The 13,938-nt window shown below is 38.8% G+C and overlaps 1 protein-coding gene across 2 annotated transcripts in view; it reads left to right on the top strand.

Moving 5' to 3' along the window:
- Positions 1 to 13,938, top strand: part of LOC119900495 (E3 ubiquitin-protein ligase rnf213-alpha-like) — a 54,740-nt gene that overhangs the window by 37,228 nt on the left and 3,574 nt on the right. The window contains exons 41-63 of one of the 2 annotated variants that reach the window (XM_038715501.1): positions 416 to 536; positions 785 to 885; positions 992 to 1,171; positions 1,913 to 2,058; positions 2,336 to 2,438; positions 2,705 to 2,819; positions 3,338 to 3,533; positions 3,626 to 3,816; positions 4,107 to 4,229; positions 4,567 to 4,677; positions 5,178 to 5,420; positions 5,646 to 5,733; positions 6,013 to 6,047; positions 6,164 to 6,267; positions 7,012 to 7,165; positions 7,353 to 7,527; positions 8,881 to 8,969; positions 9,203 to 9,454; positions 10,248 to 10,377; positions 10,641 to 10,724; positions 11,426 to 11,606; positions 11,990 to 12,191; positions 12,553 to 12,630. In XM_038715501.1, coding sequence (XP_038571429.1) covers positions 416 to 536; positions 785 to 885; positions 992 to 1,171; positions 1,913 to 2,058; positions 2,336 to 2,438; positions 2,705 to 2,819; positions 3,338 to 3,533; positions 3,626 to 3,816; positions 4,107 to 4,229; positions 4,567 to 4,677; positions 5,178 to 5,420; positions 5,646 to 5,733; positions 6,013 to 6,047; positions 6,164 to 6,267; positions 7,012 to 7,165; positions 7,353 to 7,527; positions 8,881 to 8,969; positions 9,203 to 9,454; positions 10,248 to 10,377; positions 10,641 to 10,724; positions 11,426 to 11,606; positions 11,990 to 12,191; positions 12,553 to 12,630 — 3,202 coding nt within the window. Of the gene's footprint in view, positions 1 to 415; positions 537 to 784; positions 886 to 991; positions 1,172 to 1,912; positions 2,059 to 2,335; positions 2,439 to 2,704; positions 2,820 to 3,337; positions 3,534 to 3,625; positions 3,817 to 4,106; positions 4,230 to 4,566; positions 4,678 to 5,177; positions 5,421 to 5,645; positions 5,734 to 6,012; positions 6,048 to 6,163; positions 6,268 to 7,011; positions 7,166 to 7,352; positions 7,528 to 8,880; positions 8,970 to 9,202; positions 9,455 to 10,247; positions 10,378 to 10,640; positions 10,725 to 11,425; positions 11,607 to 11,986; positions 12,192 to 12,552; positions 12,631 to 13,938 lie in introns of both variants that reach the window. The other variant, XM_038715499.1, reaches the window with a different exon arrangement.

The raw sequence follows: 13,938 nt of genomic DNA, 5'->3' as shown, positions 1-13,938 counted from the left end.
TAATTGATTATGTGTACTGTGAATAGCACAGATAAAAGTAATGCCTCTTTCAATCTCCCAAAATTATTGCTGTGCACAAAGAATTTGTCACTACTGTGTTTCAGTCATTTTGTGGGCTTGTTGTGTTACAACTTGGCTATCAGACATCTCTCAGCAGCATTAAGAGTGGAGGCAGCCCACCACACCTGAAATAAAGTCAGAATTTGTTTTTATATATTAGGCTTTTAGGAGTGGTGCTATTTCACATTGCAAAGGCCACATATTTAATGCGTGAGGTGATTGTTTAAACCATTTTGTAGCTCTTACCATCTCTGCTGACCAATTTCCTCGAGAAACCCTGCACTGATGTAAAAATACTGTTTGCATATATTTCCACAACAAACTAAATGTCAGTATGGTCTCTAATATTTTATAGTTATGGCTGGAAGCGTATCTACATCCTCTCATTGTTTGTGGAACACATGCTTCTGGGTTTCCATATTGAGGAGAATCAGCTAAGAACACTGGTCCTGAATCACATTCAAACCTTAAGCAGGGTGAGTAGATTTGTAATGACCAATATATTCTACAATAAAACAGACAAATGTCATTATGTCTACATCCAGTGTGATGGAGGTTTTTTTGTAACCCTACTGCCTTGAGGAGAATGTTGGTATATTATGATGGTCTAAATGCTGCTGGCACATTTATTCCACATTACTGTGTTATATTTTACGGAAAGTTCAGCCTACTGAAAAATCTGTATGATTATTGTTATTTTTCTGTCCAAATGTTATTGACTAAGGTTCTGGAGAGAAACTCTGATGTCAAATCAATGAAAGCTTTTCAAGCTGTGATTCAAGTACTGAAGTCTTGTAGGCAGGGGGCAAGTGATCAGATGTTCAGGTAAGGGCTTGTTAATTTCACTTCAGTTATTTTGAATGAAATAATGAAGAATGTTCTTTAGCTACACTTCATGAATCTGATTGATGTTGGTTTCATTTTCGTAAAGGTTTGGACTTCAGTGTGTGGTGTGCATGAGGGAGCCTCAGGACCCTGTAGGGCTGCCTTGCCAACACATCTACTGCTCCACATGCATCAGAGGAAGCCTTGATGCAGGGCAGAATTCCTGTCCCAGTTGCAGACAAGAGATACCAAATGACTTTCAGCCACATGTCTCTGAAAATATCAAGTGAGATATTAACATTTCATTATATATACAATATATATAATGTATATTATTATATCATAATTTTATTCTATATATTATTTTCAATACCATTTAACACCTGTAAATCAAATCCAATGGTGAAATTCACTCTTTCCAGGATCAGTTACAGATCAGCTGCAGAGCTTGGCACTTTTATTGTTCATGGTTATGTACTGTAAACTGGTCAGTTGTTTACTATCATGAACTTCATTCTTGGCCTTTACTCACTGCACCAATATTATTAAGTGCACAGGAGCCTTTTTTGCTGTACAGTGCTTAGCAGTTCTGCTTAATGAGCCATCTGCCGTATAAGACGTGTATGTGTGCACAGTGTAACAGATTTTCTGTTGTATACACCTGTCCTCACCAATCCAGTGGAACTTGCTGAAAGGACATTTTAATACTCCATCAGATACTTCCTTTTGATCGAGGTGTAGCAACCTAATCTATGCGTGTTTCAAGTGAGTGGCTTGCAGTCGTATACAAAACACTTGCTTACCATGTAGTAGGTGTGTCAGTAATTTGTGGCTGTTGAAACATAACAATATCACTCGAAAGACATACAGAGGCATACAAACTAAAAAGGAAAATCCCTTGACATAGTGTGGTTTTGGGGGAATTACTTTAAGGTTAGCCACATTTGGAATTGTTTTAATAAACACTGATAAAACGGTTTTGCTTTTTTTCAAATTAATGTTGCCTTGGATTTTTGTGGATCTACAGGGTGTCTATCAAGAAAAATGCAGCATTCAGGCGGCGTTGCAATGGTTTCTTCATTGATCTGCTCTCCACTGTGTGCTTCAAAGACAACACGCCACCAACCAGAGACGTCATCACACACCTGTTGTCCTACCTGATTGTTGAGACAGGTACCATTTAATGTAGATCTCCTTTCTTAAAGAAACATCAAACAAAACATTGTTTCTTCTTTGTTTTCCTTACCTTCTTTTCTAATGAACCTGGATTTATCTGACACTGTATGTGACAGCTTTGACCACTTAGTGTATAAATTCTTATTATTATGGACCTTTTGATAAAAAGATGTATGTATGAAAGTTGTTTTTTACATAAACGTTGTTTTTACAATTATTATTAATCTCATTGTTAGTTGTTACTAATATTACTCTAATTCATCTTTCAAACCAGAACAAAAACAGATTCATACAAAAGATCTGTCACCTTTTGACGAGTCCCCAGATAAAAACCCAGTCGTGCGTTCTGTGATCCTCAAGCTGCTGCTGAAGTTCAGGTAGGTAAATTAAATGTGACACTGCAATGTTAAAATTCAACATCTGAATTTAAATGATCATTGATAATTACAGTAGAACTGTCTGACAGATGTAAAGGGCTGCTCTGTCAGTAACAGTGTAGAGGAGTTTAACAGCATTGCTGTTGTAATCACATTGAAATATTTGCCTGTGGAAAAATGTCTGAATAGATTTAAGTTACTGTTCTTCACTTTACAAAGCTCTTCTGCATTGTAACAAGTGTATGTTGAACCTAACTGTGTTTCAGTTTTGAGGAAGTCGAGGAATATTTGCAGCAGCATTTGACATCTGTTGAAGAGAGCAGATTTGTGGAGGAGGAGGACAAAGCAGAACTTTATGCTTTGTACATCAACTGCTTGGAGGTAAAACATATTTTAATCAGTGATATAACGACACTGGTTTATTCTGTTTAATAGTGTAGAAATCGACTAAAGATGTAAAGAAGATTTCACTGAAGCTTTCAAAACATTCGAAAATCTTCACAAAGAATATAACTCAGGGGAACCTTTTAAAACAATGTACTATTTATGAAGCAGCATAAAAACTGTGTTGCTATGAGAGTCTATAACAAGTGTGAAATTATTTTTCTGGCAGGACATTACACTTTTATTACATCCGACAACTTGGTCTTTGTAATGTAAGGTTTTAATAGTGAATACTTAAGCTTTGTCAGGAGGCAAATATTTTTGCTAAATTGCTGGATTTGCCTCACGGGCCGCTGTTTGCCTACCACTTTCCTACAGTATGTGAATGGGACAGGAGGGGTTCTGGAGGATTGTGGATGGCAACTATACCACAAACTGTTGTTTCAGTTTCTTCTCATTGCTGATACAGGTCAGTTGAAGTGAACTGATGCTCCTTTAACATATTTTCTTTGCAGGACTCCATGTGGGAGAAAATGCCTCAGGAAGGCAACAACGCTGTAGAGTTGAAGTCATTTTTTAATGGTGAAACAAAATTCTTGGCTGAAGTCACTTCTGTTCCAGCAACGGTGTCTATTCAACATCTGCAGCACATCGCACGATTGCGTCTGTCCCTCACCATGGCAGCCCAGCTTATCAGTGACAATCTGTCTGGTTAGAGAAACTAACTAATACTGCTGACAGTTTGCTTTAGTTTGCAAAATAAAAAAAATAAAAGAGTGTCTTGGACTACATTTATGTTGCAGGTGACGATATCCCAGATGGAGCAGAGGATTTCCTAAACATGGTGATTACGCTCTGTAAGGACAGTGGGAATGATTGGTACCGTGTTTACCTGATCCGCAAGCTCAGTGAAGGGCAGGGTGTCGAGTTTATCCAGACGCTTGTGAAACAACCAAACTTCAGCTGGCTTTTCCCTATAGAGATCCATCAGCAGGTACTCATTAAGAAATCTACTACCAAAAATGAGTGAGTTATAAGACAAGTAAGCATGTCACCATTATTACATGATGCAGCCAGTGGGGCCAACCTTCAGCCACACATTTGATAGGGCAGGTCATCATTTATTTAAACATTAAAACAAACCATGGAGTCAAATTCATCACAGTTATTAGATTATTCCTGAATCACGGATCCACCAGGACATCTCAAATTCATTTAATAGCAAATATTTTGACATATTATAACCCATTTTTGCTCCTTTAATTCTATTCATGGCGTGAACAGAATGAAGTTGGAGGTCAGATGGACCAGTTTCTTGTGTATGGAGAAGAATACAAGGCAGTGAGGGATGCAGTTGCCAAGGCAATAGTGGATGGTGATGTTGAGCAGATAGAAGAAGTCTGCGAGGTATTTAAATTTATCAAACTCTTGCTGCTACAAATGTTCCATGGACTCTCTTTCATATATTTGACCCATTCCTGTAAATGTTAGTATTTTGACACATGGGTCATTGAGTGACTTGTGTTCCTTGCAAGGGATTGCACAAATCAAATTTTTATTCTGCACAGTAAAAAATGGAAACGAATGGCTGCCTGTAATGTAGGAAATATAGATCTTAAAATCTAAAACTGTATAGTCACAACCTAAGATCTGTTTTATTGCTATGATTCAGGGACCAGGTGCTCATTCAAACTAAATAGTAGCTGATCACTACTCAAATTTTGCTTGTTTTCTATTGATTTAGAAATGCACCGCGCCACCGAGGAAGCGGACATTGTTCATCCTTCTAGCGCTTTTCCGTGAGGTTACAACTCTGTACAGATCTGCAAATACAGGTCTTCATCCGACCCCTGAGGTATGAAGATTGTCTAAATATAATTTATATAGCTACTTAAAGCATGCTAAACAATTTTGTTTGCTTCATGTTAACCCCCCTCCCCCCCAAAAAACATGTTTATGTTTTTCTGACTTACTGTTAATATGTGCAATGTAGTATTGAAAATGTTTCAACATTGATGGATCTCAGTGGGAAGTGCATGACGTTAGCATGCACTTCCCACCAGGCAGCAACGCTTCTAGCTTGGCAGAGCACAATTACTTTTGATAAGAGAGGGATTGTCTGTTAAGGCTACACTAACGTCTTCCACTTGTCAGTGTGGGTGCCTTTGTGGAGGGAAGTGAGATCTAGGATGATTAACCTAAACTCCTCTTTGCACATTAGTAGAATTTGACATTTTAAAATTGGATGCAGTGAGAGAAATAGGTTTTCTATAACACGATCCAAAATCAGAAAATATAACATTTGCTCTAATATTTTTTATTTACATTGTATAACATCTTATATCTTCCATGTAGCGATGCCAAGCATTTGGAGAGCTCATCCAGGGCTCAAGGTATTTGCATCAAAGAGAAGTAAGGGATTTTGCCTCAGCCTTGGTTCACAACAGGTTGGGAGCCCTGACCATGTACCCTGGTCAAACTATTGTGGACAAAACTATCATCAAGCTGACCATCCACCTGGCAGCTGTGCTGCTCACTGGGACTGACCTCCTGGTGATGCCACTAAAGCAACTTGGTCTGTATCCTGAAAATATGCAGGTAAACATTTATCATATCGTGCCTTTCTAGAACATTTCAGCTGCTCTCTGTGTCAAATGACAGAATGCTGTCAGTTTTACAACTTTAAGGTGCCTTAAAGTTTCAAACTTAGTGGATGGGGAGTTTTATTCCAAAACAACTCAGGACCATAAACTCTTTATCTCTATTATATTGACCAGTAACTCACCACAACCCCACATGTTACTCTCATGCTAACTTTTACAGGAGGCATTTGTACCCACAATGCCAGATGACATGTTAGCTGTTGCCCAGGCAGTTATACACCAAGACTATGGGCAGCTCACTTGGTATGGTAAGTATTATTCATTTACAAACCAGAATTTTCAATTGTGGTTTCTTGCAGCTTCATTTATTGGATATTTTGCATCTTGGTTTTCTCCAATAATCTGTATAAACTTCTTCATTCAGTCTTTGGATCTTTGGATAATATGTATTCTCTGGGTTTGCATCATCATCATCGTCATCATATTGAATGCTAAGGGAGTCACATCATTCTTAGTTTAGTTTATCTTCCATCTCAAAAAATCCACGTGATTTAAGCCCATTTTTAATGCTTGATTGTTTTTAACAGTGTGTCCAAATAATCATCCATGCTTTGTTGATGAGGTAAGCTATTTTAATGCAGTTCCAGTCCATTTGCATAGTGGCTACAGACATGAAGCATACAAATAAGAAATATGCTTTCTCAGTAAAATTATAAAATCTGCTATGTTCCACTGTAGTGCGGCCTGCCAATGCAGAAAGGCCGATGTCTGGAGTGTGGACAGGAAGTTGGAGGGGACCGTCATATAGCCTTGCCTGGATTCAGACCAATTCAGCTGCAGGAGTGAGTGTCATTAACATCAAGCTACAGTCAGACACTGAACTTTCTCTTTAATGTCACAGTAAAACTGAAACCTTTAAGAGTATTTTTCCTCCTTAAATTAGTGTGCTTCCTGGGGACATAATATAGGGAGGTCAGTTATTTTGTTGGTAGAAAAAAAGCAGCACTGCAAAGACACAGTTTTAGTTGTTAAAGTATTGGCCAAATGCAAAGAAGAAGATCCTAAGAATTCAAATAGACTGTTTTGGTGGTTTGGTTAACACAAGATTAATGACCACCCCACAGCAAATCAAGTTTGGTGGTGTTTAAATAAAAATATCTAGTACATTGCCAGTTGTCCATGTTATGGTGATTATGGGAATTACTGAAGTTATAAAATTATATCAACATTTCCAGCAGCATGACAAAAATACTCCACATAACAATATTTAGAAAACTATAGTGCATCCGTACATAAGTATTCACAGCGCTTCACTTTTTACAGCCTTTCCCCAAAATTCTGCAAACAATACCCCATAATGACGTAAAAGAAGTTTGTTTAAATATTTGCAAATTTGTTAAAAATAAAAAAACAAAAAAAGCACATAAGTATTCACAGCCTTTGCTCAGTACTTTGTTGAAGCACCTGAGTATGATGCTACAAGCTTGGCCTATTTTTGGGCAGTGTCTCCCAAAACAAACTTCTTTTACGTTGTCATTATGGGGTATTGTTTGTTAACTGACTGATGCTGTAATATGTTGTTTTAGGGATGGCACAAGGCCTGGTCATATCCTGGGAGACCCTGAGCGCAGAAACAACCCAGATGCCTTGGACACCAAAAACATGTCTCTGACTCCCTTCACTCTGGTCAGGCTGGTTACACACTTGGCCATGTTGCTGGGAGCCTCAGAGAAGTCCCAGGTGAGCAGATATAGACTCAAAGGGAGTTGTCAAGTATCTACATCAGCAGTTATATTAGCACAGATTTTACAAAGTGTGTAGCTGAGATTTGTCTGCAAAATAGATATAAATGATTAATAATTTTGCCTGTTCCTTTGAATCTGAGTGTGACATTGTGTCGTCCCCCCCCCCCCATCTGTTCCTTTAGCATTTCCAGCACATCATTCAGCCAACTGTGGAGGATGTTTGTTTCTTTCTCACTCAGCATATATTAAAGGATTTGGATCAGCTGTCACAGGCACTAGGAAGAGGAGCAGACGACACTGTTACAACTGTCCACCTGGTGCTCAGATCCCTGCAAGAGCTAGTGCAGGCCAGTTACCGTAAGCGCCCACAGTCAGTTGCTTGAAAATAATTGTTTGTTGAAGTTTCACAATAGAACCAGAATCAGCTTTATTGGGTATGCAAGAAATTTGAGGTTTTTAAGTTGCTTTCAGTGCACAACAAAAAAAAGAACAATTTATAGGAAGATAGAAATAGACAGCTAAAAAATGACAACAAAGCTGAACAAAATGCATGTAAATAACCAGATCAGAAATATTGATACTGTCTCTTAGGGTGCTTTCACACCTGTAGTTTGGTTCATTTGGTCCGGACCAAGTGAAAAAAATGATACACTGTTGCATTTTAGTTCTAGTCCGGTTCATGTTCACACTGCAGTTTTACAAACAAACCAGAAAAGTAATCATGACGTTACACAGACCTACAGGTAACTTGTCGATTGGACAGCTTTGCCGATTGTCATCCTGCATCATCAGGACCCACGTGGGGAAATCAAACTCTGGTGAATGACAGAAGTTTATGTAGCACTTTACTTCTTCTGATCTGTATCGCAAAGAGCTCACAAAGTAATCATTTATTAAAAGCATGATTAGTTATGTTAGACCGCAGATCGACTGCATAGCCTATTATGAATAATAACATAAAAATAGGACATGTACAGTAATAATTTGGGGCTTATTCACCTATAGTATACTGTGGTATCGCTGTCACAAATGTTTTATGGACTTGATAAACTGACAGGGTAAACGGAGAAGTACTTGCCCTTTTTTTTAACAGATTTCGACCCATTAATCAGGGAAAATACCCGTGCTGGCAAGTATACGTTACCAAATGATTTTCGTAATATAGTGGCTTATACAGATAAATTATAAGATCGCTGAAGACATTTCGCGGTCAGCAGATGGATTTATTAGTGGCTTAGCTTTGGAAATTATGCTTAGATCACACCTCTGTTATCATAAAATCCTGTGGTTGGTTCGTTTGCTTTCACACCACAAGCGAACCGCACCAGAGTTCGTTTGAAAGCGTACTGAGACCACCTCTTCAAGGAGGTCTTGGTACGCTTGTTTGGTCCGCTTTTGCTGCGCACCCGAGTGCAATTGCTGCATTCACACCTGCCCAAACGAACCATACCAAGGGGGAAAACGAACTCTAGTGCGATTCAACCGAACTAAATGAGGCAGGTGTGAAAGCACCCTTAAACAAAATGATGGACACAAAACCCATACAAATTAATACTAATGGGGTATTGAATTTTCTAAATCTGTAGGACATACATAGAAAGCTGTATTTGTATTGGAATTTTTTATTTATTTTTACAACTTTTTAAAGGGTAGAGGAAGTAAAATTACATTATGTATTTTACAAAACATCTTCTGTTTGACTTTGACTAGCTGGTATTGATCCTTACCTAAAAACCAAAGCATCCAGAAACACCTGGGAGACCACTGTGGCTGCAGATATTCTGACACCTCTGTTGAGGGTAATGCCTTTCACCTTTTTGTTCTTTCTTTTTTTTTTTTTTACATTGTGTTTTTTCCCCTTATGAGTGATGATGAAGCTTTTATGATATTTGAAAATGGGTGGTTTGATACTTATTGTAACTAATGTTTAATTTGAATAAACTGTTACTCTTAATATTATCAGCTTATTGCACATGTATTGTGTGCTGATATTTTCATTGCTGCTGTAAACTCTTAAATAATTTCTGTCTAGGACCTTGATCAACTCCTGCAAGAAGCCAAGGGCAGCATCAGGACAGACTCCCGTATATCTTCCAACTTCATCATGAGGATGACTTACGGTGATGATTGTTCCTTCCTGGCGTTGCTGCCGCAGGTTTCTCAGGTTCACACCTCAGCGGTGTGGAACTGCAGGGAGCGACTTTCATTGCTCAGCCTCACACACATTGTTGAGCAGTATGACCAAAAGGAGGAGCTGCCTCTGCTCTGGAGGTTCCTGCAGAAGGTGAATGTCAATCATCCAACAGTTTGGTTCAGAGAAAGTTGTCTTGGCTCCTACCAGCCTGATTCATATGAAATTTGTTGTTTCCAAAAGATCATTTGTAATTATGTTTTCTACCTCCTAAGGCCACCAGCAAGTTTCCACTTCTACACAACATCAAAATCTAATTGTTGTTTTTTTTAATGCAACCTGTAGACCAATTATCAACCATGCCTACAATAAATCTTATAATCCAAAAGTCAATTTGCCATGACATTTGATGAGTACAAGGGATATACCTTTCTAATCACTGGTGGACTCATGCCTCATGGGCGAAGCTCCACTGCCTCCATGGTGCTCCCATGTTTGATGGATGCCCCTATGGTAGATAACACATGAGAAAGTGCCCTCTAGGATGGTCTTCCAGTGGAGAAAACACAATGCTCTTTTTATTTTTCTCACCCCTGCCCCACAGACAGCTTGAGTACCTTACTGCGTAAGGATAAATAAAAAAAACACCTAGTGCTCATAATACTTTAATTTCCAAAACAAATTACAAAACAAAGAAATAATCAATACATTCATTGATTATATATTGATTTTATTGTCATTTTTGCTTATTGTCCCAGTAATCCTTAAAAAACAAATCAGAATAAACGCCTGTAAAATTTAAATTTACTTTTTCATGATCATTAGTTTTGATCAGCAAACTGATAAATGACCAGAGATGTGTTTTGCTAATTTATAGCTTTATATATGCAGCATATGGTTATGAGGCATGGTTATCAGATGTATAATTTGTGTTTTCCTTTTTCAGGAGAGAGAATTTCGGCAGATTAAGCTGCTTCCAAAAATCCTAATACTGCAGAAACGCTTGGTGAGAAAGTTCCAAAACGCATCTGACCAGATAGTAGGCTCCATCAGAGAGTTCATCGAGAAGCAAAAGGGTACAGCTGTGATATCTCAAGCAATGTTAACATTTAATTGACTAAAATCTAATGGACAAACTCTTTACTAATGGGTAGTGTCTGGCCAAAATCTGTACCTGATCTTCCAAAGAGACAGATGCATGGATTGTGAGACAGAAACAACCGATATCATGAAAACATATAAATGCAATCAAATATTTATTTTTCACGTTTCAAAAATGTATTTTTCACGTTTCAAAAATTTGTCATACAAACTAGGTAAATATTTTCAAAACTTCTAGTTTCAGAAATGAGGAGATGGTATGACAAACACATTGACGTCTTCCTGAAAACATGGAATCTGCTCAGAGTGTCCGTAACCAGCCGTAAGTAAAGCACTTCCTCCTCTTTGTGTCTTTAAAAGATTACAGATGGAAGCAGTCACAATGACTGCATTTACATCTTTTTCTGTCTGTGCTGTCTAGAACATTGGATCAACTCTGTTGTGTTAGAAATGCTATAATAATAAAGTTGAGTTTAATATAAATTTACCTTAATAATAATTTATTTGTAACCAGAGCAATGCAATTCTGCAATTGTTTTACATGTTTTTTTAAGCATAGAGTTAATTTGTTTACATTTACATTGTAATTGTGGGGATGATGGCGCAATGGATAAGACACATGCCTTTGGTGTGAGAGACTGGGGTTCAATCCCCCACTGTGACCCAACCAACATTGTGTCTCTGAGCAAGACACTGAACCCTTAGTTGCTCCAGAGGTGTGCAACCTCTGACATGTATAGCAATTGTAAGTTGCTTTGGATAAATGTGAAATGTAATCAGAGTGCATCTATTGTAACTCCATAATCAGAGCTTACTCATCAGTTTAAATTCTTCTGGTCTAGTAAACAGAATAGTTGGTTAACATTGAGTGTTGTGATCTACTTACACACTACAGGCATCACTTTTGGATTCAAAGTGTTGTCTTTGGAAAAAGAGCCGTAATAGCTAAAATTTGTTAATTTGGTGCATATATTGTTTATTTTTGAGATAAGGAATAATTTTTATGTTCTCTCCCACCCACAGATGAAATGAAGATTCCAGATCAATTTTGCAGCGATGATTTGGATCTGAACAGCGACCTGCAGTACCTCCTGCCCCGGCGGCAGGGTCCTGGCCTGTGTGCTACAGGGCTGGTCAGCTACCTGGTGGCGCTTCACAATGAGCTGGTGAATGCTGTAGATAACCACACCGGAGAGGACAGCAGGTACAAAACATGGAGCCACAGAAAAGTTTGTTATCCAACAGCTAAACATTAAAATACAGTAATTATCCGAAAAAAAATTATTTTTGTAGCAGCACCAATATGTAAGTGAAAGATCAATTCTACTTGAACTTCTGAAAATATAACATGTATTTCAAGGCAGCAATCATGCTCTCTCCTAGTAAGCCAAATGTCGTTGCTATTGAGGAACAGCCATAGATATATTATGGCAGGTTTGGTAAAAACAAAACATTAATGTACAAGATGTCTGGGACAACTTTTAAACAAAACATAGAATAAAGAGAGCTTAAGCTTTATTGGTTTGGATCAAGAAATGTTATTTCAGGAACAAAAAGTTAATGTATGCATTGTGATGTCTGCAGCAGTTTCAGGGTGAGTGTCACGGAGCTAACGGAGCAGCATGTGATCCGCTATGAGGTCGAGAAAGATCTGCTTCCTTTGGTTTTATCCAACTGTCAGTACAGCTTAGAACGTGGCCACGAGACGATATCACAATATGACCTGCCCAGGATCCAGCAGCAGATCCTCGACCGCTTCTTGCGGGGAAAACCTCTTATCACCCGCACAGTGAGTCCACACAGCCTGGTTTGTTTAGTGTATTTTTGCCGTCATTGTGCAGACTCTTCTGCCAGTCCCTGTACTATGCAGACCATTACAGACCTTCTGAGACCAGTGGCATCTTGTCAGGCTACAGCCAATCAAGACAAGGGAGAGCAGACACTTATGTTTGACTCGTTTGTTTCTGGGCTATCACATTTTATTTTTCAGATTGCTAAGCAAATGTAGAACGGTATTCATTTTGTTGGTTAAAACCACAGTAAAGACATTTTCACTAAGAAAATCGTAATACCTTATTGTCATTATTTCATCTACTCTGTCTTATTTCTGTATTTCCTTGCTTCACTAATCCAGCTGTGCTTTATTTTAGGGAATTCCCACTCTGATCAACACACAAGAGAGAGACTATGAAACCATTTTCAAAGCTGTTAAAGGAAAAGTGCATCAGGTAAATTAAAGAACCCTGTACATTTCCTTTCCACAATAGACAAAATAATTTTGTCAACAACACAAATATTTGTCTACCACAAGTTATTAGTCCAGGGTTCTTTAAACATCTTGTTTTTAGTCAAAAACCAACAGATATTTGATTTACAATTAAATAAGTAGGTAGGTAGATTTTATTGTCACAGTACAACAAGTTGTAGAGTGAAACTGAGTTTTGCAACTCCCTTCTGCTACATAGCAGACAGTAAACATTAATAAAGATTCAATTATGAAAAATGATGCGACCCTGTACGCAGGATAAGCGGTTGACAATGGATGAATGGATGGTAACAGAAATAAACTATAATCACTGGAGCAGTGCTGAGGATGAACTAGAGTTTAAGAATCTGATGGCTTGGGGGACAAAGCTGCTCTGCAGTTTGGTGGTGTGGCAGCAGAACTTCTATATCTCTTCCCAGAAGGCAACAGGGTGAACAGGCTGTGGCTTGGTGGGTACTATCCTTTAGTATCCTTTGGGCTCTGCGTAGGCACCTCACCGGTATCACTGATGCTCAGGAGATGGATACCAATGATCTTCTGGGCAGTTTTTATCACCCGCTGCAGAGCCCTCCGGTCCTGGGCCATGCACATCCCATGCCAGTTAGTGATGTTCTCAGTCAGGATGCTTTTTATTGCTCCTCTGTAAAAGCTGACAAAAACTTGGCGAGGGAATTTGGTCTTCTTAAGCTTCCTCAAGAAATACAGTTTCTGAGCTTTCTTCACCAGCGTGGAGATGTGAGACGACCATGTCAGGTTCTCTGTGATGGTGATTCCCAGGAACTTGAAACTATTCACCTGCTCCACCTCAGCACCACGGATGTAGACAGAAGTGTGTCTCTTTATCTCCTTTTTCCTGAAATCAATGATCAGCTTCTTGGTTTTGCTGACATTGAGCAGTAGGTTGTTCTCTGAGCACCACTCTACAAGATTATGAATTTCCTCCCGATATGAAGTCTTATCGTTGTTGGAAATCCGGCCGATGACAGTGGTGTCATCCGCAAACTTCACAACAGAGTTCTCTTCATGTTGGGGATGCAGTCGTGGGTGTACAGCTTGAACAGGAGGGGGCTGAGCAAACAGACCTGGGGGGCTCCCGTGTTGAGCACTAGAGTGGAGGAGGCGAGTCCGCCAATCTGAACTGACTGGAGAGTGTTGTATTTAAACCCAGAGAGATGAGTTTGCTGAGAATGTTTCAGGGGGAGATTGTGTTGAATGCTGAGCTGAAATACACAAACAGCCTTCTCATGTAGGTGTTGTTTTTCTCAAGGTG

Source organism: Micropterus salmoides, unplaced genomic scaffold (genome assembly GCF_014851395.1).
Source record: "Micropterus salmoides isolate LMB-PRFRI ecotype aquatic unplaced genomic scaffold, ASM1485139v1 Ms_hic_scaffold_13, whole genome shotgun sequence".
NCBI classification, from domain to species: domain Eukaryota; kingdom Metazoa; phylum Chordata; class Actinopteri; order Centrarchiformes; family Centrarchidae; genus Micropterus; species Micropterus salmoides.
The sequence above is the reverse complement of the archived record's forward strand: the minus strand, read 5'-3'. Positions and strand labels throughout refer to the sequence as shown.